Here is a 26,410-nt window from a genome sequence, read left to right on the forward strand (position 1 = left end):
GAAGGGACCCTCGGAGATCAGCCAAGGGCCTGAGCGCTTTGGGGCCAGCCAGTTAAAGCATTTTAATGAGGGCTCCATCTGTTAACGAGGCGGGGGGCTGACAGCAGCCACCAGCACCCGACCCCCCTCACAATGAAGAAATGCTGCCGGCTGCGCAGGCTGAGGCTGCCCTGGCGCAGCTCTGAGCCGTTCCCCCACACCCCGCACTGCTGAGCCCCATGCCCCCGCTTCCCCCCCTCAGGAAGCCGCAGAGATCCCCCACTGCTTTCCGCCCCGCAAGCTAAGCAGGAAAAGAATCCGTCCCCCCCCAGGGAGCCCCAGGCGGCCGCCCCATGCCCGAATACCCTGGTATTTGGGGCATGGGGAAGCAGGGGGGCAGCAGAGCCCAGGCCACAGCACCCCAGCACAGCCCTGGCCAGGCACAGCCCCGGCCAGGCACAGCCCCCCAGGGGAATCACCCCATGCCAACAGGGAGCAAATCCCACACCTGGGGGGAACACGGAGCCCTCTGAGGGCCACCAGCTCCCCCAGAGCCAGGGGAAGCTTAACACACCCCCAAATCGCACAGAAGCCCCGTGTCCTGCTCGCCTTAACCAAGACGCAGGCAAGGAGCCCCCAGGGACCAGAGGCCGAGCCTGCGGAGCCAGGGAAGGGCTTTTGTACACAGCGAGAGGCCGAAGAGCAAACAGCCGCCGTTCCTGCCAAGAGCTCGCACGCAGCTGCCTGGACCCCACCACAGGCAGGGCAGAAGCCCGCCCGCTAACCTGTCACTTTGACTAATGGTGTTTTGCCTAACACACAACAATTCGTTTTATTTTCTTAACTCTCCCTGCACCGCCTACCCCAAGGCCTCCAGGATAAGCTAGAACAAGCTGCAAAACACAAGAGAAACTTTCAGCCTTGGAAAGAGGCTCATGAAGAGAAGACACCACAGTGCACATAAATAAATGTCATCTTTATTTAACGAAATATAATTTATCAGTTACGTTGACATCTGTCAATTCAGTTATAGGAACTATAAATAATTAAGACAGTCTTTTTCCTTTAATAAAAAGAGTAAACCAGGATTTTTCATTTGCAGTCAGCTGTATAGTAGGCATGCATTTGAGTGCAACTGGTGGGAAGAGATTTCGTCCATCAACATTCTGAAATTTTAAGTTAGATTCTTCCCTGATCTATTCACCCCACCTTATTGAATTTTACAGGCACCACCAATCCCAGCAGCATGACAGCTCTTCATCACCTCCAGGTCTCTGCATCTTACAGGAGACCACGAGCAGCAGATTCTTCCTCGGGCACAAATCCTTTCTTGGGGAACTAAATAGCGATGTGACACACAAAAGACCGGCAGAGTTTCATATATTATATATATATATGTAAAAGCTTACATGTTAATGGAAGGAAATCTCATATCTATTCCTCAACATTAGGCAGAGAAATCAGGTGAGCAGCAGAGGGTACTCCAGAAGTCCCTGGGCTGAGACTTCCGTACGTGGGTGTGAGATTTTTGTTGTTTGGTGTTTTTCTGTTTGTTTTTTAAACAGAGCCGTGGCCAAATTAGACCTGTGAGAAGCCAAGTCACTAGGGTGAAGAGCACGAGGTTCAGAGCTACTGCCACAAGCGATATGCTGCAAAGATGGAGAAGGGGAAAGCAAGCCCTACATCAGCAAGGTAGAAAGGGGAATCTTCCTAATCTTTCAAAAATCTATCGCCTGCTCTTCTTAGGGTCTGAGAGCGGGCAGCCTGACGGGGCAAGGACCGGCTCTCTGCCTGCTGACCACTGCAAACAGCTAAGGTAGAGAGGGGAGAACTCTGTGCTCACACACTGAAGCACAAAAGGATTCTTCTACTAAGAGTGGTCCCTCAGCAATCTCTCTAGAGTGCACAAGAGCCTGACTGCGTTTGGTTTAGATACTGCTGCTTCTGGGGCTTTGCAGCACTGGCTTCCCACTCACTAACCCTGAGCTCCCTTTCCAGCACGCTTGTCTCCAGAGGAAGAACCAACTCTGCAAGCAGAGCTCTGGGCTGGGACGTGCCGTTACTGCACTGTTCCTTATCTAGAAAGAAAAGCAGTCGGCATTTGGGCACAGAGCTGTAAAGCTCAGCTGGTTCCTGTGCTGTCCACAGTAACAAACAGATCTTCCAACCTGGCCTTATTTTGGATGAAGCTCAGCATCCCCAGCACCACATTGCACCGTTTTCCAGCAGAGAGATGCCCAGCACTGCTGGGACAGAAAACCAGAAGGAGAAGACAAGTGTTGGTTTCAATAAGGCCTGTACGAGAAATGCAGAAGTTAACTGAACGGAGGAAATTAAGCCAAGCAAGGACAGCTGCGTTCTGCTGTGAGGAACACACTTAAGCACAAAAGAAGAGAAGCAGCAGCCTACAGGCAGGCACAAATTCAGCAGTTTTCAGGTTACCGTCTGGGCCTGCAAATAACCAGGACAGGCAGTGACCGCAGCAGGACTGCAGTGCTCCAGGCCTTCAGAGCTAACTAAAATGAGAGCTTTTGCTGTTATTTCATGATCGGGATGCAAGGTGCTACTACGCTGAATGCTGTAGGCATCTCCCTAGAGTTTGAGGGCATGCTGGCAGCTCCCCAAGCTTTGGGTACCACAGCACTGAAGTTAAGTTCCATGGGACACTGTATTTTTCCCATCCTTGACAGACGTTAAGAGCTTGCTCCCATGCATTCAATTTATGTTCATGCATTAGAGGCTGTTTAATAGCGCTGTCTGCTTCAGCACATCATTTAAACTCGGTGTAACTGAGTGAAGTTTCCAAGTCAATAAGACCCGCTTACATCAAACTGCACTCAGTTTACTGAATTGATTTACATCCAGATGGGAAAAGTAAAAAGCACCAAGCGCCAACAGCGTTCAGGAGGATCATTTACAAATACCTTGGTCACGCAGCCAGAACAGGTTTTCACTCACTATTGCACGCGAGTCCTTCCAGGCTGCACAAGCAGAGCAACAGAAGGTGCCTCAGCCATCACCCAGCTGAACAGCACAAAAAGGAGGTGGGAAAACTGAGCAGGGAACCCTGTGCTCGCAGTGCTCGGCCAGTGCTCACGTGCTGGGCTGTCACTGACTGCAGATTTCACGGGCCTGCTCAAGGCCAAGCAGGTTCCTTTTCTACGGGCCAGTACAGAGCTCCACTAAGAACCCAGGGCTTCAGAAGTCAGACTGCACCCACTGAGATGTTTTCCAGCTGGCTCCTACACCCACAGAGAACGCCAACAGCTGAACACTGAAGTGGTTTTCCAAGGGACACCAGCAGCCTAACGCTCCCGAGTCTGAAATGCCTCAGGCTCTGCAAGAAAAGGTACTGAGCGGCTTCTTCCCAGCTGCAATGGGCCCGTCAGCAGCACACAGCAGCTGAAAGAAAGCCTTAATGCACAAAATAGGATTTATTTTTCCATCCACCCAAAAGGAAAAGCCAACTGAACTGTGCAGACTGTCAGAAGAATATCGCAGTGCCCATACCAGCACAAAGGAGAGGCTTGCACCCACCACGGTTCCAGCAGATCTTCCTGCAGAGCAGTGGCAGGAGGAAGGGGAGGACGATGGATGGGAGAGCTCACAGCATCTTCAGGCAAAGCGCAGAGCACATCGGTTTGCATGCAGCAGGAGCTGAAGCTTGGTGCATGAGCAGTCTGCAGTCTCCAAGACGCAGATGCTGCCAGACGGTTGGCAAAGGGAGCCTAAATCTGTCAGCAGAGAGCAGGCTGCTCACAGCCAGATCTCAGGGCTCTGCAGTCGCTCGCTTTCCTTGTGGGCACACAGGAACGGGCATTTTGGTACGGAGGATGCTTCCTCACTACCTTCACTAATCCCTCTGTGTGCTTTGGAGGCCAGGCACAGGAGGGATTCAGAAAGCAAACAGGAGGGAGGAAGGTGACAGGGTAGAGAGGAAAGGAGGTAACTCCATGCCCTCGTCCACAAGGCGTACTCTGCTAGAAGGTGCCTGCTCAGTAAAATAAATCTGAACCTTACCTCCAACATTTGAGACGCTTATGAAGCGAAAAAAGCAACCCTTCACCTCTAGTGACATGCACAGGGCAGGCTTCCTACACGTATGATCTGAGGGGTCAGTATCTTCACTGTAACATCGCTTCAGACAACGGCTATGAAATTGCACTTGGTGATTGTCTCATTACACTTTTTTGTCCTTCCTAAAACTAGATTTATTTTCTGTACAAAGTTGGCTTGAAATATAAACCACATAAAATTCCCATTGAAAATAATGAGAATCCAGTATCAAAGATGAAGTCTCGAGAGAGACGGGGGGAGGAAGTAAAGGAAAGGAAGGTGGAGGAAAAGAAACAACAAAATCAGTGGAGGAGGCGAGCTGTGAGACGGGGAGGGGCGGCAGGGAGAGCTAGTCTCCCACATCGGAGTCCCGGTCACCGATGAGCCAGAGGATGTGAAAGCTGAGAGCAAGGAGACCTGTTCCGATCAGGTCCCCCAGCGCTGTCAAGTAGGGGATGGAGAAGTTGTCAGGATCGAGGTCCCTGCCCCACATCCAGTGCACCATCCAGTCGGCGATATACAGGAGAATGAGGACCTGGGAGGCAGGAAGAAAAGAGCCACGTGAGCCACAAACCCCGACCCTGCAGCCCCGGCCTCCACAGAGCTCCGACTGGGGCCGCTCCAGCTGGGCAGGCCAGCCCTCAGCCCCAGGAGCGGAGCTGGTGGCACATCCGAGCACCTTGCTGAGCGCTGCAGCCCAGGCACTCGATGCATTCTGTGTCCCCAAAGCAATGGGAGCACAGCACGGAGGATCTTAGTGAACCTCAGTGGGTCCTGGGCAAGTTCCCTGTCTCTTTACCAGTCTCTACCCTATCCTTCTTAGCCTCACGTGTCACCATCACGTCTCAGCTTAGAAGGGCTCTGGCACCCAAACACCTGAAAGCCTACATTTTGCATCTCAGTTTTCAGATCTAACCAGAAAAAGCACAAAGAGATACAGGGCAAAAAGAGGGGACTGAGAAGCACACCTTCTCTTGGGAAAGGACAGCAACATCTGAATTCTAGGAATAAAAGAGCAATTTCTTCCCAGCAGCAGAAACCACCAGAGTGCAATGTTCTACCTGCTTCAACGCAGCAAGAAAATCTGTACCTGTCTAGAAGACACTAAAAGAAATCCACGCTGGATCTTCTCAAGCCTTAGGTCTGGGACAAGCAGTGGAAGTAGCCATAGGCCTTCAGCTCATGCCTCTGGTGGCTCCAGCACACTGGGAGGGCCTCGCTCGGGACATGGCAGAGCTCAGGACCCAGCAGCCAGCACTGCAGCCCCCCTGCAGCCCCGGTGCCCCCCGGCCTGCAGGCTGCTCACCGCAGCGGCTTTGCAGAGCGGCTGCAAGCGGAAGCCCCCTCCGAGTGCCCAAGCGCCCAGCAGGAGTTCACAACCTAAATTTAGCCTCCTGGATGACAGCACTCTGCTCTTGCCTCTGATGGATGCTCTGACTCATTTCCTCAAGCTGGCCTGGGTTGATTTTAGGGAACACTGAAACCAGGCGCAAATTCCACAAGCACAGGGGGCGAGCAGGGGGAGCGGAGCTGGGCTTTGCAGGAAACTCCCCAACCAGGCCACCTCTTCCTTCCCTCCACCGCAGGCAGCCACTCATGCAAACGGCTGCTGTGTTTCTGCAGCAGGAGCACCCTGCTCTGTGCACGTGCCCCAGAACTACCACTGCTACGGGCTCGCACGGCTTCTGCGAGGGGCCAGGAGCCCGGTGCCAGCAGAGCTGCCAGGTCTCTACCCTGCACGGGGAGGCAGCCAAAGCCACGAGGTGCAGGGCTCCTGCAAACTCGACGGCCTGTTTTCTTCACCGGCAGTTTTAAAATTGCTAAAGCACCTTATAGAACAGATTAACACAGAAGAAGTAAACTCCTCTGCTGTCAAGAGGACTTAAAAAGGAAAAGACAGACAAAAGAGAGATTCAAAACTTGCCAAGAACGGGAGGAAGGAAAAGTTGTGCGTACAGGTATCAACAAAGAAGGATTTATTTAGCTTGATACCAGCTCATTTGACAAACAATATTCTTGGCATAGCTCTCTCCAGTACACGGACCTGTTACCTAGAGATAAATATGCTGCAGAGAGCACAGCAGCATACAGTACAGCCTAGCTGGCTGAACAGCTTCCCACTGAAGATGGCACGGCAGCGTCCCCTTCCAGCCTGAGCAGTTACAGAACCAGAGGGGCTTCAGCTTACCTGGAGAAGTGCAGCTGTCATGTAGAAGACTATGAAAATCAGGGTGAGCGTAGTGTGTCCTCCTTGCATGGAGGAGATGGTGTACAGAAACACCAAGTGTCCAGGCACCACCAGGAGAAAGAGCACGCGGGCAGAGCGGGAATTCACATCTGTCAGGAAACAAAGGTGGAGCTCGGGATTAAGAGTGGCCGGGACACACAGCACCTCTGCAGCCTACCTGGGCTCCAGGGGAGAAGGCAGCACAACCACACACTGGACTCATCCTTGCACTCCAGATTTAGGCTGGAAAACAGCACCCTGAGCGATGACCTAACTGTCCGGATGCCCCAGGACTTTTTGTGCCAAGCTCGGTAGGAGAGCTTAACTCTGCCCCCAGAGCAAAAACAGCTGCCAGAAGGACTCACGTCCCATCTTGGGCAGAGCTCAGTACAGAGCTGCCAAGGAATTAACACGAACATTGAATTTCCTCAGAGCTCTGTCCGCACCTTGTCCGGTGATCAGTTTTCTGACAGATGACTGTAACTTTGGAGACCTCTTTCCCCTTCTGTTCCCCAAACCCTATAGAGAACAGCTGGTACACGTGAACAGAGCACCACGTAGCTCCCTTTGCAGGGACAGCTCTCTACCAGAAGGCCGGGGCCCAGGCTACAGGGTATCAAGCCTCCCCAGGGATTCTAGAGAGTAACCAGCCCTGCCCACGCTCTATGTCGGAATGCAAGTTTGGGCTTTTCTCTGCTACGCAACCGCTCCAAGTAACGGAGCTCTGAAGAAGCCTTCGCAAGTGAGAAGTTCTGTAACTGCAGCTCCACAGGGCCCAGCAGAGCTGCAACGCTCAAGCCTCAAGGCAGGTTTTAGTGTCCTAGACATCTGGAAGAGATTTAGTGGGTGGGGGATTTACAGTATTAGGCAGTCAGGGCATAGGACTTCTGCACCATGTTTTCCTAATCCAGCAGGGCTACGTCCTCTCACTCGGCAGCTTTGCTGAAGGTCTGACTGTCTCTAGAGGGCAGGCCAGGCCAGAAGACCAGCCACGTCCATGAGCTGACAGCTGCTGCCTCTGAGCAGATTTTAGCCACCATTTCCCATACCAGTGCTGCAGTGACTGTCACAGACGAGTTTAGCCAGCCATTTGCAGCAACTGCTGCTGGCAGAACTCAATATATGTCAAGCCTCAACTTGAATACCTGAGCTGAAGAAAGTGCTGCAAGGGCTGGGACACTTGCGAGGGGCTGTTTCGGAGCTCTCTCCAGGCATCCCACTCATGTGCAGGTAAGTGGAGATGCGACTAGCCTGCACTGCCACCAGGTTGCCACCCACACCTGCAGATAAGGAGAGAGCAACAAGATTGGATCTCAAACACACTTGAAAGTCATTTTCAATAGCCAGCACACCTGGAATTGCCAGGTGCTGAAATAATGCAAAACAGTCTATTTTTGACCCAAATTCCACTTTTGCAGGATGTAAAGAGCTGAGACAAAGCACACTGTTCTACAGTTTCCCCTTAGGCCCCCTAGAAAAGTACATGCAATTCTATTACTGCAGCTTTTATTGAAAGAAATACACGAAACAACAACAACAAAAAAGACAAGTCAGCCACCAAAACAGACACAGGAAGTTTAAAGCTACTGTTTTTTGCGTGAGGTGTAATGAAACTGGAACCCACTAGTGCAAGATGCACCGCCACAGGACTAACTCCATTTATTGCAAGGCTGAAAACTATCACACAGTGGAGTTCTCTTGGTTCATTAGGCAGAAAGGAGGTCAAGGCTTCATACCAGAAGAAACTAGATTTCCTGACTCTGAATTGCAAAGCCAAGTCTTCATGTCACAAGGTGACCACAAAGCACATATACCGGAATAAGGGTCTTCCATCAGCCAGGAGGAACCAAGAAATGAAGACAGTTCTTGTTGGGCCCCAGATCTAGAAAGCTTGTCTTTTAGGCAATTGCTTCCCAGGCCAATTACCCCTCTGGTGAACGGCCAGCACCAGGGGGAGCCATGCTGCTGTAAAGCTTGGGTCTAAACACCTTATCTCACTGGTGATCCAGGAGAACTAGTCTCTAAACTGCCTGAAACGAGGCTCAGAGGCCAAACTCACTGTTTGCCAAGATCTCCAAAAGCTGCAGTACCAGAGTGGAAAGAAACTCACCATTAATAACTGGTGTGAAGACAGCCATCCCAGCAAAGTTTGGATCTGAGACCGTTCTGTCCAAAATTAAACCGCCAACACTGCAGAGGGAAGACCGAAGAGGTCAGTGCCGAAAGCTCAGTAGGTAACTCACAAAGCACTGCAGGTTCTCTCTGCTGCAGTTTGTGCACCCAAGGGCGATGTATCCACCTAACACGCACCTAGTTGTGCTTGCTGCACATGATTTTTGACCTCAATATTTTCTAACAGAAGAGTTTTAGGAGAATCTTCTCTCATTGCTGTCAAAAAGACAAAAGACTAGATCCCCCAACGTACAGTTTACTACTACAAATTAATCAGAGCAAACCTGCTTTTAGAGGGCAAATAGGGCTTTTGTGAGGAGGACTGCTAAAAGGGATCTGCATCTACTCTGTGGCCATGCCAGTCCCCCTGTGCAGCAGCAGGCACATGGCTAAGGCCTTGGTTTCCAGCAGTCAGGTGCTTAATCGCTCCTGTGCCTCTGGGCCTAGCTCCCAGTGTCTTTTTGGCAAACACAAAACATGGAGGTCATTTTATGTTTCCTGGCAGAGCGAACTGGAGAAGTGGGAGAGGTTTGGTTCTCTCTCGTCTTCTTTTGGAATCTACCAAGGGCAGAGAGGCTGAAAGGGCTGGGGGAAAGGGCGCGTTATCTGTCTGCATCTGGGGGAGAAGAACTCTTCCGTGCCCCCCTACCTGCTAATTGCCATCGCGATAATGACAGGCTCCCAGCCGGAGTACAGCACCTCCCGTGTCGCCGCGTTCTTCTTGGCAATGATGATCCAGATGGGCAGCAGAGCTATGAAGAAGGCGCACACCAGAGGATTCACGTATGCCTTGCTCTCTGAGGGGGAAATAAGCAGAGGCAGCAGATCAAGGACACGTTTCTCCACAAATTCAGCTGAGCTTATCAGCCCTGCCTGCAGACTGCTGCCACCTATGGAGTCAGACACACACAAACTAGGCCAGGCCAGCCTCGGTTCCACACGACCTGGCATTTCCTTCTTCTGATGCACCCTCAGGGGCTTTATCAACAGCTTTGAGTGAGACCTCTTCGGTTTCCTAATTGCTCATTCCCACTTCCCATTCCTGAGCAAGACCTCCCAGCGTTGCTTCACCTTTGACTGAACCTGGCTGAGTCACATCCTCTGCATCCCAGCCGCCGGGGAAGGAAGGTGGAGGGGAGGGAGGAGGAAGTCTAGAGTGTGCAGCTGCAGCTCTGCACTGAGGACCCCCAGCTGGTGCTGACAGTACAAATGATCACATCCAGAGCTGCCTTCCCCCACTACTTCAGCCATGATCAAGCCCCTGGTGCTCGGAAGGCGGCAACCTCTCCCTTAACACTTTACCTGGTAAGGAGGATGTATGCAGATCACTGCCAAGACTGTCTGCAGCTACAAGACAGTAAGAAGGTCCAATTCCTCCCCTTATCAGCTCTGACTAGGTTTTGCTAACTGGGATAGCTTCCAGGCCAGGCATCCTATACACCCCGAAAACAGTAAGGGTAAAGGAACAGGAACAGGGTGAATTGCAAGGGACATGCTGCAGCACGTGGAAGGACCAGGGAGACACAAAAGGCTTTTGTTGCTCCTCACCCAGCTCTTTGTACAAGCCCCAGCTGATTCCTGAAAGCAGAGCTAGGGTGATGAGATCCCCTAGGCTGGCAGCAATTGGTGTGGCTACATTATCAGGATTGATCCCCATCTTCCTGGATCCGATGATGACCCCAATCATGATCATGCCTATAAGTGAAAAAGAGGAAGAAAACAGGATGATGGTAAGGAGAGCTCAGCATTTGAGGAAGAGGTGCATGGAGGGTGTACAGGATCTGCCTCATACCCAGAACAAGAGAAGCAATGAAGGCAGTAGCCACGCTGCTGGCACAAAGCAGCACAGCATGGTCAAGGCTGAAGTGCCCATCTGGGATCCATCCAAATATCACCGCTGCGATTGAGGCCAGGAAGCCAACCACGGTAGCCTGAACCTGAAAATAAAAACTAGACAGTCACCAAGGCAACTAGTGGGAAAAATGGTCCCGGGGTGAAGAAAGAGGAACACCACCCAGGGTAGATTAGCACATCTCAGGTAGATTAGCACTCAGCAGGGAAATGCCAAGTTTCACCCCCAGGGCAAACTGCCGTGGTTAGGTGACCGTGGGACAAGAAAGTGCCATTTGCCTCCCCACTAGACATGTAATATTGACAGTCAATACCAAAGAAGATGCATTTAGGCCTTCTGACACTTGTTCTAGTTGTGCTTACACCAACATTCCCACTTTTTCTCCTTCCACATTCCCTTACCTGTATCAGCGCCATGTTCCCTGTTATCATCTTCCAGAGCTCTTTGGGTGTATCCATTTGGCCAATATTAGCCTGCAAGAAGACATCACAACATCATTAAAGACTTAAAAGACTGATGGAAGTCTGCACTTGATAACGGTCAGATTCCTGCCTTCTGTCTATAGAGGTTTGTGCCACGAGCAGGTGAGAACAGCGACCTCAAATCCTCACCTCTTACGGGAGAGCAATTCAGGAGAATTCAATAGAGCTTCTGATGAAAATCTTGCAAAAGCAACATGATATACTTTGCCCTCCTGCAGGAACATGCACTGCTGCTTATTTACCCACTGAATTCACTTCAGTGGTGATCAAGCCAAGCCTGGCTCAGGCCCAGCTGGGTCACGGTGCCCCTGGGGTCAGCCAGCCAGGAGGGAACCTGGGGTGCAGCGACTCCCAGGTCAGCTATCTGAGTGCCCCCAGCTCCCATACGGAGCAAGGCCAGAAGAGCATCACGTGGGCAGAGGGAGCTGGCAGCAGGATCTCCTGTTGGGGATAAAAGTTGAGTAAACAAGGCTAGTGCCACGTGGAGACCTACTGAGTAGCAGGAAGCAGCCATGGCACATGGGTCATCTGGCATCACTACAGGAGATGCTAATCAGAATAAGCAGAACAGACGGAAAGTCGCTTTAATTTCTTAGCCTACAAGCCAAAAAAAAACAAAAAAACAAAAAAACAACCACCAACCCTGCAGAATCACTGCAGGTTACTGGTCTCTGCAGAACACAGGAGTTCTGTTCTCCCCAGCACCTTCTAGGTCCTTGTAGAAGCTGGAAAGAATAGGCAGAGAGTACAGACTTGTATCCAGTCTTGCAGAAGAAGCTGATGAACAAGAAGAGGAAACGAGTTTGTCACTATGAAATCATAAGGGAGAGGCTCAAGAAATCTCAAGCGGTATTCGCACGACAGAGTCACTGGCTGGCAGTGTCAAACTGCTAAGTGACAGAGCAGCAATTCCTGCCTCTCAGCTTTCCTTTCTGCTCTCTGCAAAAAAAAGCAGCCTGTGATCAGCCAGTCCTCCCGCTCTCCTTGCCACACGTGCACCTGAGAGAGCTGCCGAGCCACGCTTACCAGCACTGAGATGCACCCAGCTCTGGGTGGGGTCCGGTCCGTTTAGTGGAAGGGAAAAGGAATGAGAAAAAAACAAGAAGTTGACTGTAGAGTAGCACTGAGTACATCCAGCAAGGAATTTGAGCTCCGTATGAAGCCTGACCTTAGCATTCCTGCCACACGGCAATTAGGTTGGGATTAACATAACCCAGCCGTAGTCACTGGCAACAGGATCTTAATCCCCTAACTAATGGGAGACTTTTGCTTCTGAACTGTGGAAGGAGCTTCTGAGGTGCCTTAATGCAGCACTAATTGGAAACCCGCAGGCTGAGAAACCCTTCCAGACGCTTTCCTGCAGCGAGAGCACGAGGACATCGTGAAGCACTGCTCAGGAGAGCCTGCTCCTCACACCTGCACGTGGATCCGCCCATGCCAAGGGAAAAAATGAAATCCAGAGAGATTGCCCTGCCCCACTGCACACACGTACAAGGAGGTAGCGTGTGAGGCTAGGAGATTCATACAGAGGCAAAGCCTCCTTCCCTGCTGGGGCCGAGGAAAGCAGAGGACGAAGCCTGGACAGGCAGGCGAGCCGGACGGGTGCTCTCTGTGCCAGCTTCCTGGTGACCCCGCTGCAGTCACAGAGCAGATGGGGAAAGATTTGCATTCCTCCGACTTGCTGTGCAGCCAGGATAGGCTCATTGCCTTGCAGAGCTGCCCCGGAGTTCCTCTGTGCCAGCCCCATATGGGAAGAAGATGGAGAAAGCCACGGCCACAGAAGCGCTGCTGTCCCAGGAGAGCAGAGCACTCGCCCTGCTAAGCCCGTGCTCAGAAAGCTGAGCAAAGCCAAGCCAAGGCCGAGAGGGAGAACGGCCTGTGTCTGGGTCAGCGAGGATCCTGACATGATCTGAACAATAGGGAACAACTAAAACAAAGGGGTTTGTTTCCCAGAACGAAGGGGCAAACAAAGCTCAGCCTGCCACAAGCTGCAGTGCTCAGCCTCCGTCGCTGCAAGCCCTGGCACAGGAGCACAGCAGCTTTGTGCTGCCCGGCAGCACCTGGAGGGAGGAGACCGGTGCTGAGGGGGAGCAGCCAGAGCCTCCCAGGCAGCTCAGCACCTTCAGAGACCAAGGGCTGGCTCCCAGGTGGTCCCCGCAGCACACGTCAGCAGGCAGGGGCTGGGGATGCTGGGGGCCAGGCCAAGTATTTCCAGGGAAGTGCTCTTTGCCTTCTGGCTCCACAGGGACAACCCCACACGGAGCTGGGAGGGCAGAGTATTCCAGTCCTGTAACCAGTGCTGAGCAGAACACAGTGCCCATTGCCACCAGTTCAGTGGGGCAGCAGCTGCTGGAGAGCAAAGGGTCACAGCTGGCATCACCCCACCGCTCAGGGTGGAAGAAAGAAGATCCAGAACAATGAATATACAGAAACCTTTCCAACACTCCTGTGCTTTCTCCTGCAGCAACCAGAAGGGGAAGGCTGAGAAGAAGGGAGCACGCTAAGAGGCAGCTCTCTGCTTGCTGTGCTTGCTGCTATCATCCATCCAGACGGTTCTCCAGCCCTGTTCCTTGGGGAATGCTCCCTGAGCAGCTCTCTCAGGCCAAGGCAAGCCAGCTCCTCTGCAATGCCAAGGGCAAGCCCAGGCTCTTTGCTGCAAGGGCTCTCCGTTCCAGTAACACGCACCAGAGAGCCAGCAGAGTTAAAAGCTTGGCAGCAGGTAGCTAACACCTTGCAGATGGAAGACACAAAGCTGTACTCTCACCACGGGAAGCACAGAAACATCAGGCTGTCGCGTTCAAGTAGAAGATGCTTTACAGAATGCAGGAGCGATACTGTGCCTGTTAGGAGAGGATGTCAGCCTCTCTCCAGCACCGCTCAGCTTCGGAGGAACTGCTGCGTTACAGAAGCAGCTAAACACAAAGCAATTCATTTACTGCTGGACTACCACAGCACTCTGAGGAGCTAAGAGAGCTTGTCCCCGTTTCTCACAGGGAGCCCACTGTTTCACACGGATCAGACTGAATTCTAGCAAGAGAAACACCCCGCCATGGCTCTCCATCATCTTGGAGAGGCTGTCCATCCACCTGCTGTCCCTGCAAGGTCCCCTCCATTTCAGCCTTAACCATACAGCTCTCCCCAGGCTCTCTTATCTGCCAGCCCGGCTGAACCTGGCGTGTTCCAGCCTGCTCTGTGTGCTCTGGGTGCACGCCTGCACCCAGCTTCCTTGTGAACAACAGCCGAGCCAAGCACTCCAGATCCTAAACTGCCAAAGCCTTCTGCGCCGTGCCTCCAGGCTCACGAGCAGCCCTGACGAGGAAGCGAACTGTCAGCAAAGCTTAAGGACTATTGAGCCTTTAAATCTGATCAAACAGGATGGGAACACCTGGCTAGGAAGGTGAACTCCAGCCTCTGGTTTGGGTGGTCGCTACCTTCAGAGACCCATGCACAGAGAGACTTCTGTCTGCCCAGCCACCTGCCTGCCCCCGAACCAGGCGTCCCCTGGGTACTCACAGCTGTCGACAGGCGAGATGCCAGAGTCATCTCCAGGTTCCCCTTCAGGCCCAGCAGTGCAGGCACCAAGATAAACACCTCTGTCACATACTTGAAGACGTCCCAGTGCTGCAAGATTAAAAAACAGACAACAAAATAATCACAGGTGTTAGAAACCTCTGCTCTTGGCTGGTTGTCACCTGCTCCGCTGCCTTTCTGCTCCGGCGCTGCCTGCCCTGAGCAGAGCCCAGTTCCGCTTCCAGCTCCAGCCTCACGCCTCGCAGCAACTTTACTGTTTCTGCCATTTGTGTAGTAGCAAACATGTTCCTGCTGAGCTTAAAAACAGGATCTCAGCCTGCAACCTTCAGTTAAAAAAATCCCCTGAAGTTTCCCCACTGACAAAACACTTACGTATGCAGGGGCCAAAACAGGGAGAGACGAGCAGACTTTGCCCAATACACGCAGTTTTTGGCAGAACCAAGCCCCAAAGTTTGGTCAGTCTCAGCCCAGAGTCATTCCCCACACGTGCATCTTGGGGATACCCCCCAGAGCACGGCACCGCTGCTCCCTGGTGCTGCCAGCACCAAGCAGCAGCCCACAGGGCTCTGTCCCTGCTTCCCTCACCCCTGCATGTGCACCGCTCGGTCCTTACTGCCCACCCTGCCTCTAGGATCAAGGCAGCCGTGGTTATTTAGGAAAAAACAGAGCAAGTGTAGGGTGAGCAATCTCACAGGAGAGCAGCTGGCTTCCCAGAAAACCCAAAACCACCCCAAAAACCTCACAACCGTGTCAGGGAAAAAAACAAACAAACAACACAGGCTGCACGAGTGCCGTTGCCTGACGCCTTGCTTTCATGCGTGTTTTGCAAGAAGGCACCGTGTCCAAAATAGCTGCCGCTTCCCACACTGCCTAACTGGCACGCTCCTTAAAGGAAACGGGGCGCTGCTGGAAGGGTGCTGGGGAGCTGGCGGCGGTGCTGAGCACGTTGGCAGTCGCGGCTCCGGCTGCTTCCTTCCTGCCGACAGGACCTGCGGCCGGCTCCATCCCCGCAGCGCTCCCCTCGGCCATGCCGACGGGCCAAAAGGATGCGCGGTGCTGGCTGGGCGAGGAGCACGAGCGGCCAGCACCTTACAGCAAGTAAAGGTCACTACCTGATGACTAACGCCTTCCCGCGGGGAAGGACTTTGGGTATTTTTGTTTATTTTTCCACCCTTTGTGATGCTTGCCTTCGGCACCGGGAGAGCAAGAGCCAACAAATCCCAGTTTCCTGCTAGGGCTTTTGCAACGCCACGTCCAAGCTGCACGCACGGGGAGAACCACTTGAGAGAGGAGCACGGTCACAGGAGGCAGGGAAGCGCTTAAGAGGGATGAACTGGGACCATTTTCCCTAAAAGAGAAGAACTGCCTTCCACTCACTTCAGAAAAATCCCTGTAATGTCTCTGACAGCCTGTAAGACAAGCTAACAATGCTCCCCAGCCCCCAGGTGCACCGATGGAAGCTGCTCAGCTGTTTCAGGCACACCTACCAGCCTCTCGCTGCCCAAGAACACAGCTGCTGAGGATCCCCAGGCTCCAGGCTCATCCCTTCCTGCACCGAGGAATCCTGCCCAGCTGCTGCGATGGGCAGTGCCTAAGGAAACCCTGCAGCCCCTGCCCCAAACACCTTGCACACAGAGAGCCTGAGCCTGGGAGACCTTACTGCAGCCAGAGGTGCTCCGAAAGGCTGCGGCTCAGCATAGCTACCTGAGCTGACAGTGCAGAGGCGTTTCATTTCAGCATCTGGTGCTGAGCAGGGCAGGAGAGGCAGGAGGAGAATCAGTCTGAAATATTTCCTCTGACACAGCAGCACGTCAGGCTGCGCTTCCTTTAAGGTCACACCTAGGAACAGCTGAGCTCTGCTCTCAGGCTCTATTTTTAGGCAGGCGCTACGATTATTTTGCTACTCGTCCCGGTGAATCCTTCGCTACAACTTCCCTTTGCTGCCACCTCCGAATCAATCCGCAGGCACCACGCTCCCGCTTCCCAGCGGGACGAGCTGGGTGTCACCAGTGGCACAGAATGAAAGGAACATTGTCAGCAGCCCGACCGCAGGCTGGGAGCGCCGTGCAAAAGCTTCCTGGCTCCTTCCTCCTGCAGAGATATCACAGAGGCAGGCCCAGGAGACAGCTTGCACGTGCCCGCAGCCCTCCCGCACCTCGTCCCAGCACCAGCTTTGGGTGTTAACCTTTCCAGGAGGCTGAGCTGCAAGCTGCTGCCAGAAGCTGCTGTAACCGGAGCCTGCTAGAGCAGCTCCCCAAGCAAGACAGGGGTGTTCCTGCAGAAAGGGAAAAAAAAAAAAAAGAAGCCATCTTCGGGGAGGGAAAACAAGAAGATTTCTGCAGACATCAGCAGCTCGCTCGCTGCAAAGAGCAGGACCTGTGGGCCCCTGCCAACTTTCTTAATATCAGACGTTATACAACACTGGTCTGCGGGCACTTCGTGCGGCTCAGAGGGCTCCTGCCGAGCACAAAGCTCCTGCAGAAATGTGTGCCCACGGACGTGGCTTCAAGGGGAGAAGTACAGCACAATGGGAAGACAAAAATGGGAAAGAGAAGGGGAAATATGAGGTTAAGTTGACTCCCCCTGTAGCAGCCCTCTCTGAGGAGGGCACAAAGCTGTCCTCAGGGGCGAGGAGGGAGGATAACAGCCTGCAGGATCCCCCACAACTGCGCACGTGAGGGGGAACAGCTGGTTTTCAGCAGGAGGAGGCTCTTCACGTCCACTGTCACCCCCTGGCCCCCATGCAGAGGGAGCAGAGACTGCAAGCCACCAAGGTTAACGCTCTGCGCCTCCACCTGCTCAGCCGGTGGTCCCCCGGCACGCGTCTCCCAGCGCCAGAGCCACCGGGCTCGGCCTCTCCCGTGCAGAGCTGAGGCCGGACCCCGGCTTCTCGCAGGTTCTGGAAGAGCCACCGAGCCCCAGGTGGCGTTTTGCTGGTTCCTCCGGGCTCGCTGCGTTTCGGAGGCTTCGCACCTGCAGCCGTCCGATACTTCCGGGGCAGCAGCTGCTTCTCGGCCCCTGCCACGTTCAGCCCCCGCGCGCGGGGTGAAGGCTCGCGGCGGCAGCGCGGCTGCAGGCGGCTCGCGGCAGGACGGCGATTCACGACAGCTCGCAGGGGAAGGAAGTGCCAAGGAGGCAGCAGGTTGCAGCAACCGCTGCCGTGGCCGCGCCGCGCGCTGCGTTTCTCTCCCACAGACCCTCAGAAAGCCGTCGCACCCCGAAGAGGCGAGCAGCGTCAGGAGAGCCAGAGCCCCGCGCTCCCCGGGGAGGAAGCAGTAGAGGCTCGGTGAGAAGCCCCGTAAGGCTCCTCCAGGCCTGGCACCGGGGCAGCTCGACCGCAGCGTTCAGCGGGGTTAGCCCGTGCTGTCACGGGTCTGAGGAAGCAGCCTTCTGCCTAGGAGGACAGCGACGGAGGCAGGGAGGACGGGAAGCCACACCTGGGCAAAGGAGGAAGGCGCCGGGGGGCCCGGGGTCAGCATCCCCTGCCGCTCCCAAGGGGGATGCTAACGCTGGAGGTGGCCAGGCGGGGGAAGCGAGCAGGCTCCCTCCTCCGCGTTAGATACCATCCAAAGCATCTCCGGGGGGCAGGCAAGCCTGGAAAACAACCAGCAGGGCTCTGCTGGGAGAGGGGACCGTGCCAGCAGCGCTCTGCTGTGCACAAAAGGCAGGTGGCACGCTTGGACGTCACCTGGCACGGAGCTCTCCAGTCCCAGCGGGAGCAGAGGCAAATTCCCCAGGACACGTTAACGGCTCAGCATGCCCAAAGGCCAGTTTTCACACTGGGGAGACTAATTACAGCTGGCTGATTAGTCTGGTTGTCTAAAGCAGAGGAAATTAAGGGTATGGAGCTCTCCATCCATCACAATCTGTGGCTGCATCCAAAGCAGCGGGACTCCTCTCTGCCCCAGCGCCTTGCTCCCCATGCCTCCCTCCTTTCACCCAAGGCCCTGAGCCCCTGGGGAGCCCGTGACCAAGAGCAGCTCCCCAGACCCTGCAGGCAGGCAGAGACCACACGCTTCCCTTCCCCCCGTTCCACCCCATGGCATTTAGATGCCTCATTTAATCCCAAGGCTAAAGGGAGTTAAAGGAGTTGGCAGGACACGCTGCATAGCTGCATGCTGAGCTGCTGTGGAACAGAGGAATTATCAAGCTTTATTTCTAATGGCCATATATAAAAGGCAAGAGAACGCAGCAGTACGCCACAGTATCCCACCCCTGCCCCTCTCCTCCCCTGCCAGGAGGGCTGTTCCTTCTCCAGGACGGACTTTAGGCTGGGTACAAACCACCAGAAGAGCCACACGGGAGTTTACAGGGAGCTCGCAGAGGGAAACACGTTTGAAACGCCTTTAAGAAAGTTATTCCACTAAATCTGTCTCTCCCCTGGATTAGTTTAGTGCAGCCAGCCCTTCCTGTTCTGAGTCACAACCCAAACCTCACAACTCTTTCAATAGGTTGCATCAAGAGAAACCAGAAGGATGACCAGCATGCAAAGGCATGCAGGAAAGAACCATCAGGGGCAATAAAGGAAAATAAATGTCTGCCTGACCACCCGCACTTACAGACAAATGCCCAGGGCCCCACTGGCACAGCTCGGCTGGAGGTTAATGCTCACTGCCAGCGGCACGGGCGAGTGGCTGACGTTAGAGCCTCACTGCAACGGCTCGTTTACGGCACGCAGGTGAACGGGGGAGCAGCAAGCAGAGCGTTTTTGGCTGCCGACAGCTCCAACATGTCTGCCTCCATCCAAACAGTTCCAGAAAGCCACACTGCACGATCGAGCTCTGCGCCTTACTCGCTGCTTTGGCTGGGCCTCAAGACAAGGAGCTCTGCACTGCCCGTCCTTCGGGGCAGAGGAGCAGGGGTTAAGAGCCCGTCAGCTGCCAGAGACACCTGCTTGGGAAACCACTGCTAGAGAGAAGGCACAGGAGCCACAGCCTGCTAAGTCACGTTTCCCACATGAAAGCTAAGCCAGCTGTGCGGTTCCCATAGTGCCACCCACCTCGGAAGACCTAAGAGAGACCTGCCTGATAACACAACAGTTTTCAGCCAGAGGTAACAGCGAGTTCCCTGCCTGGCCTTTCCCAAAGATCAGCTCCACACAGCTCTCAGGAAGAATAAATCATCCTGTCGGCCCAACTGCTCCTGGCTGCTTCGAGCCCCCGAGGAGGCAGAGCAGGGGCCGCCCAGCCAGCCCTCAACCTGCAGGGCACCACGCAGCGCCCCGCACGCACTGCAACAGGGGAATCGCTGACCTGGCTGGCAGGAGCCTAGCGTGCTGGAACGGCACAGCAAACATTGCGGGCGGTAAGGGGAAAGGGGACGTGCAGGACTGGGGACCAGGGACGCCTACGGGCACCGTCAGGGGTCGACGACCGCTTCATTCCCAGCAGCGACGCGTGGAGCGGTCCCAGTTCCAGGCAGGTGCTCTGGCTGCACATCTGTGACGTCCTCCGAGCTGGAGCAGAGCAGCAGCGGTCCCCGCAGCCCCTCCTCCCCTCGCTCCAGACACCACCAAGATCCAACCCCCTACCCCAACCAGCCTGCAAGGAAACACACTGCTTCCCCTTGTAGCTGCCAAATCAGCCTCGGTATTTGAGTATCCCCTGGCTCGGGAGCAAGCTGTGGTCTATAGAGATGGGACTCGGAGCCCAGCATCGTACCGGGGAGGTACCAGTCCTACCTGCACGATGTCCAGCACCATTCCAGCAGCAACAGTCCCAAAGCCTGCCAGGAGGAACGGAAAGAGGACTTGCAGCCCGATGGAAAACGAGGTCTCCTTGAGCGGTGAGGCTGGCTCAGGACCTCTGTCTGTGCTGGTGTCATCGCTTTCGTTGCTCTGGCTGCCGTTTTCCAGCAGGGCGTCTTCTTCTCGCACCCCTTTAGCGTTGGCGCGGGACTCCAGCACCACCACTTCCACCCCGACACCGTCAGGTCCCAGGAAATCCGAGGGCTCCACCAGCTGCCCTCGGTCTGGACTGGCAAGGCAGTTCATGGGCACCGTGGGGAGCACAGCCCCGTTGGCCTGGTGGGAGTCCTTCTGCTCCGGCTTGGCAGACATGCTGCAGAGAGGCTCTCCTGACCCTCGGCTCGGTGGGCCTACAGCCAGCAGCTGTTCCAGGAGAGATCTTTGGCCAGGGCCTTACACAAATGGCCCTTCCAGCATCTAGAGGCCACCTCTCCTAGCCCTGCTCGCCCGCCTTTGAGTGCAGAGACTGCTCCCGCAGCAGAGATCCCCATCAAGCAAAGTCCAGGAACGGGGGACACCAACAACTGAGCTAGCAGAGAGCGCAGTAGGAGCTGTGAGCTACAGCAAGCTCACTCCAGGTCTCCTTCCCTCCAGCGCCGTGCGGTACAGCAGCCACCGAGATGGGATCCAAGCTCTTCTTCTTCGATGTGTGACCCTTTAGCACATCTTTCTCCAGGTCTTCTTCCAGCAGACTGCTGTGATGGGGCACACAAGGCAGAGAGAAAAACAGATGAAATAAAGACCACGGAAGAAAAGGGAAGCTTAAAGGAACCAGGGGGTAGATACAAGAGGGACTGGCTTTCAGAGACGAAGTTCCCCCAATCCAGAAAAGCTCTTCTTACTACCGGGGCTCTGTTAGTTTCCCCGGTAGCACTTCTCCTCCGCAGAACTTGAGTCTGGAGGCTCCTGCGGGCTTTTGCTCCGTTTCAGCCTGTTCTGCGCTCTCTGCCAGAACAGCCAGCAAAGCTAGCAAGCTCCAAGTGTCACAGCCATCCTCCTCTTCCAGAAGGATTTCTCACCTTACAGCGCGAGGCAAGAAGAGCTCTTATTTAAAGTAACAGCAAGCTCCCAGTTAAGGTTACTTACTGCGCCGAGCAGGCTGCGGGGCAGGAGCTGGCATCGGGACAGCCTCACACCTAACATCCCTCTCCAGAAGCCCGTCCTTCACCTGAAACACAGGGGGGAAAAAAACGCTCCGTTGGGCTCTGCGGCTGTCGGCACAGCGCCCCGTTCATCCCGCAGCATCCCCCTCCAACACACGACACGTCGGCAGCCGCGCCGCTGCCCGGGCCTCCCCTCGCAGCCCCGGCAGGCACCGGGAGGGGGGCCGTGATGCGGTGCCGGGGGCCGAACCCACCCCCCCCCGGGGACAACGGGCTCGGCCCGGAGCTCCCCGCCCCGCCTGGCTGCCGCAGCCCCGGCAGAGCCCCGAGCACCACCGGGCAGCGGTAAGCCTCCGCCAGCCCCCCCGGTCTACCGCAACCGGGGAGCGGCTGCCCGGGGGTGCAGCGGCGGCCCCGGGGAGCGCTGCCCGGCCCCCAGCCCTCCGGCCCGGGACTGCCCCGCGCCCCAGCCCGCCCGGTGCCGCCCGGTGCCCGCTCCGCACCCGCCGCCGGCTCCGCTCCGCTCCCGCGCCGCGGCGCGCCCTGACATCACCGCCCGCCACTGCTGGCCCCGCCCACGCGCGCCGCGCGGCGCCGCCATTGGTCCGGGCGCGAGTGGCGTCACGCGCGGCCCCGCCCCCTCCTCCCGGCGCTGCGGCCCGCGCAGAGGGGAGGGAACGCCCGACGGAGGGGCGGGGCTTAACTGGGCGCGGCTCGCGGGGGGCGTGGCCTATGGCGCGAGCTGTCCCGCCAGGCGGGGGCTGCGCCGCGGGGCTCCGAATGAACGAGGGCGGCTCCCCGCGCCCCCTTTCCCTTCGGTTTCCTTATTTTGGGCTCAAGCAAAGCAGCACGAAGGTGGCTCGGATAAAACCACTGCGGTGTCCCCATTGCCTCAGGCCCTCACACCTTTGCAGTGAGGCTCCCCTACGAAAGCCGAGCTCCCGGAGCAGGCAGCAGTGCTGCTTTCACCGCGCTGCGGTAACTGGCGGAAGCGCACTGGGTTTTGTACCTGTCTGCTGCTGCCCGGGCCACTTGAATGCAGTATTTCAGAGGATAACGAGCACTGGCATTAATTTAACCCTCACGACCTCCTGATGAGGCACTGACAAAGAGACACAGAGGAAAACTTGGGACATACAGAGATGATGTCTTCGCTAAAGCGGCAGCGCAGTTCCACACTCCTGCAGCGGGCTGGGAGTGCAGTCCCAAATCCCGTCTCCAACCCTACCCTCTGTTTTCCTTTGTCCAAACAAACCTGGGCTCTAAGGCTCTCTTTCCGCCTTCATCTTTCCTTCCTGACTCGGAAAATCCACACCTCCCCCGGAGCAGCCGTTCTTTCCCCACCCCCACGAAAACAAGGCCCACCAAAATGTGACCTTGTTGATTAACACTCGGCCAGCTGCACGCTCAGGAAGTGGAAGCGTGAAGACAAAAGCCGCATGAGACAAGAAAACAGAAATAGATAAAATCCCCACCAGCTCGCTGACGCGCAGAGATCAGAAAGGCAGAGGATGAAAGGGCAGGAAATGGGTTTCCAGTTGCGGGGCAGCAGGTACCAAAGGTAATGAGTCCTCGGAAAGGAAAAAATTCAGCGCTGAGCTGCAGCAGGTCATGGAACCGCGTGCCCGTGTGCTTTACAGCAGCCACATGACTTTGGCACTGCCACGCTGCCACAGAGCACAATTTTGGCCTGAACGGCCCAAAGGTGTACGGCATAATTTTCGCCTTTTCATCGAAGGATCCAGCAAAACAAAGTGATTTGGCCAAAGTCATTCAAAATAAAAACCTATCATAGAGTTTGACAGTGTCCTAAGAAGTCCAGACCCTTTGCTGTCTGTTCTAGCTCCACCGCTGTCTGTCACAGATCCAAATGCTGACTTGAATCGAGTCCCAGCCACCTCTGACCAAGGATGCCAGGGGAACCTAGCTGTTAACTTCTTGTAACCAGGAATCTCAACACAGAAACTGAGACCAAGTAATTATGGATAACGACTTACCCCTACAGATGTCAGTCCTGAGCAAAGCAGTTCAGGAAGGCAGGTGACATCAGAAGCTGACCCTAATCTGGTCCTGACCTGGGAGCCACAAAGGTCTGTTTTACCGGCCTGGAAACAAACAAAACCCATCACCATCCTTTTTCCCCAGGCCCAAATGCTCACCTCTTGCAGCTGCGTTCGCGTGTCACCCGCACGCTGTGTGTGCTGCAGCAAACACAGGTCACCCCCAGTCAGGTACGTCCCTAGGGTTTGGTTTTTTTTTGCCACGTGAGGGCACCTGGCGGAGGGGAGCTGGAAGTCCTCACTTCCTGCGTTCCGGGAGGCCAGCGGTTCCTGTGTCAACAGCTGCTGCCCCAGCGATAGCATGGACACCTGTCACGGAGGGACCGAGGACACGCCTCGCACTGCTGCTTTGCTCCGGATGTAAGCTGTAAGCTCATTTATATTCTGAGATGGGGCCGAAAAAAGGACTGACATCACAAGGCTGCTGGGATGGATCAAGGAGACTCACCTCAACTCCCCACTACATCCTGCTCCACAAAGATCCTTCCACTTCCCGAAAGATGAGACACTGGATTGATGCTGGTGTCTGAAAACTGAGCAGTACGGTAATAACACTGCTTAATTATCCAAGTGACTTGGAAAGGCAGAAGTGCTCCGGGGCTCATTACCACTCCTGAGTACTTCCACAGCTTGTCAGGCGGGCTGAAATCAGACCCATACCGACACGAGACTAAGACCAGGAGGTAAGCCAGTAGGTTTACAGGTAGGTTAGACACGTACATGCCTGCTGTAGTGACTGCAGCACAACTAAAATAGTTAGGACGTGGATAAAACCTTCTGGTTCTTTCCTGTGGGCTTTCTGGAAGAATTCATATCCCTTACTCAGGCCATTGGATCAGTCTGTGATAACAGCCTGCTGCTGCTTTTCTCTCTAATCATCTTTATCAAACAGAAAACATGAAAAAAAAACCCGGTGTAGCTGTGGTAACTGGACAGAGAGCTTGTAGAGAGCCTCTGCACTGACAGAGTCAGCACAGTCACCAAGCAAAGGATTACTGCCACCAGCTAGAAGGAGCTTTTTGATTGCTCAGTTAAATAACTGAACTGCAGCCAGGCTCCTCCATGTGGCTGGCTTTGTAGTGCAAGCTCAGGCACAGCGTTCAAGCGATCTGACCGTTTACAGGCCGACAGTAAATCACGCAATTATGGTGGATTAAAATTATAAAAGAAAAGATGTGCGAAAAGCCACCCGGGATGTATTTCACAGCCTGCATGTCGCTTCTCATATCCCCCTGCCCAGGCCTGGAGCAACACGCAGGTAAATCCATCAGGACGAAGCACATTCTCTCTTTGTCTCCCCCCCCACACACACATTAACCACCCTTCCATGTGGTCATTTTCCTTCCTGCTGAGACCTGACTGCAGCTTCCTTTGGGGCCCCCCCCTCCCAGCTCTGAATCAGCCGGAGCGGTCTCTGCTGCGCGAGGCAGGTCCCTCCCTTCCCCGCCACGCTGAGCTCTTTATCTCTGCTGTGGAACTGGAAAGCGGAGCCGAGCCCCCCGCACGGCAACTCACGATGACACAGCCTTCCTTGTGGCGTTCAGCTAAGGACAATAACTCCCCGGGCAGTGCTGCTGAATGCCTCTAGGCCTTGCTACGAGCAGTGGTATTTGCATGCCAACATCTCTCGGTGCTGTACCAGAGCCCTCAGAGGTCACGGCAGCAGCATTTCTTCAAGCAGTTATCGTGAGGGCCTGAACTCGGGGACCAAAGTGACAAACACGTGCCTGTAAAGGCTTCAGCGTGCCAGCCTCATCAGGGGAGCCGCAAATGAGGACTGCACACGTCGGCAAGGATCCGTGCAAGGATCTGTGCCCTGAAGCCTGCTGAAGGTCGGCACTGAGGGTCAGAGGCTGAGCTGCAGGTGAGGAACAGCTTCTCTGTAGCGGCCGGGGATACTCCAGGCTCCTCAGTGAACATCTCGCTCTGTGCCACTGCTAAAACTAGAGCTTGGTAGCACGGCCTGAGCTTTCACAGCACCTGCTCGAGAGAATGGATTCACCAGTTCTATGAAATACCAAACAAAATAGCCAAAGAGGAGCCAAGAATGCAAGTGACATAGACAAGAGGGGAGGAAACAACTCTGTAAACACCTTGTTCCTGCTTTCTCCTCCAGCGCTGTGCCTGAACTCCCCATGGTCACTCAGGCCTCAAAATAAACCAGGCCCTTTTAAATAGATGCTGGCAACAGAGCTTTCTTTAGAAAATGCAGGTGTGGAATGTGACCTTCTCTCCATCCTAGTACAGACCCACATGACCCCCAATCAGCTGGGCTGCTAGCAAGCAGGCTGCTGCGGCTGGCCAGCTCCAGAGCTGTTACTTTGAGTAACTGCTGTCAGAAGAATGGCAGCTTTGTGCACTTGGCTACAAAGGTGAAGAAGGAAGTTGCTCTGACTTAACACAGGAACACATTAACACACTCAAACTGGGCTACTGATAACAACGTTCAAAAATGCTATGGGATATAATGCCAAGTTAGGCATCTCCAGAGCAGAAAATCAGGCTTTTACTTCTCTGATGAATCAGAGGTAATTGCTCTACATGCCTAGAACACAGTGACTCATTACAAAAAGCGAATAAACCAGAGCTAGCAATCCGTGTTGTCATGATGTACTTGACATTATCAAGTAACTACTCATGCAAGGCAAAGTTGTGTATGATCTTACCAGAAAAGGCCCGTGCATCATCCTTACATTATTCACATTATTCACATGATGACACTAAGATTTCAAATACCACTCAAGATGAGAGACGTTCTTTGAGGACATACCACAGGAACAATAAAATGGGGTGGAAAGAAAACCGTTCTGTCAGGAGAGGTGTGCAGCTACTGAACCACTGAGCAACCCTTCGGAATTGTGCCAGACAAGCATGTCACGGCAGCTAGCGAAGTGAGACAGAATACAAAGGGCAAAGCTGCTGCACAGAAGTGAAAGCAGAGATCATTACCAGAAATGACTGGGAAAAATCAGGAGAGGTGAGGAATGTGCTTTTCACCATTGGATCCTGGGGGATAAGGCCTGCTTAAAGCACTGAGTTTAGAGGCTTCAGCTTGCAGTAAAGCTCTGTTGAACATTCGCTCGCTGCAGAGGCACTGCATGACTTCAGCACTGGCTGACGAGCAGCACTTAATGAGGTTCTGCAACAAACTGCATTAATGAAATCTCATGGCACGCATTTGCACGGTACCTGCCAAAAACAA

At 54.5% G+C, this 26,410-nt stretch overlaps 1 protein-coding gene across 1 annotated transcript; it reads right to left on the reverse strand.

Moving 5' to 3' along the window:
- Window positions 1–934: 934 nt before the first annotated feature.
- Window positions 935–21,747, reverse strand: SLC41A1 (solute carrier family 41 member 1). The gene is made up of 12 exons (XM_048070911.2): window positions 21,652–21,747; window positions 21,132–21,213; window positions 19,980–20,740; window positions 14,282–14,389; window positions 10,688–10,759; window positions 10,227–10,371; window positions 9,983–10,129; window positions 9,084–9,231; window positions 8,373–8,452; window positions 7,408–7,542; window positions 6,224–6,372; window positions 935–4,570 (listed from the first exon to the last, which is right to left on the reverse strand). The coding sequence occupies exons 3-12, from the start codon at window positions 20,355–20,357 to the stop codon at window positions 4,385–4,387; spliced, it is 1,548 nt and encodes a 515-aa protein (XP_047926868.1). The 5' UTR covers window positions 20,358–20,740; window positions 21,132–21,213; window positions 21,652–21,747; the 3' UTR covers window positions 935–4,384.
- Window positions 21,748–26,410: the final 4,663 nt, after the last annotated feature.

This window comes from Anser cygnoides, chromosome 25 (assembly GCF_040182565.1).
Source record: "Anser cygnoides isolate HZ-2024a breed goose chromosome 25, Taihu_goose_T2T_genome, whole genome shotgun sequence".
Classification (NCBI taxonomy): Eukaryota; Metazoa; Chordata; class Aves; order Anseriformes; family Anatidae; genus Anser; species Anser cygnoides.

What these genes read in the sequence shown, in the direction of transcription:
- SLC41A1 (XM_048070911.2), bottom strand. Translation starts at nt 20,357, where the DNA reads ATGTCTGCCAAGCCGGAGCAGAAGGACTCCCACCAGGCCAACGGGGCT. An exon ending in GGGCTTGTACAAAGAGCTGG is followed by an intron (nt 9,232 to 9,982) that starts GTGAGGAGCAAC and finishes TTTCCCCCTCAG; the next exon opens with AGAGCAAGGCATACGTGAAT. An exon ending in CTTCACACCAGTTATTAATG is followed by an intron (nt 7,543 to 8,372) that starts GTGAGTTTCTTT and finishes CCTTATCTGCAG; the next exon opens with GTGTGGGTGGCAACCTGGTG.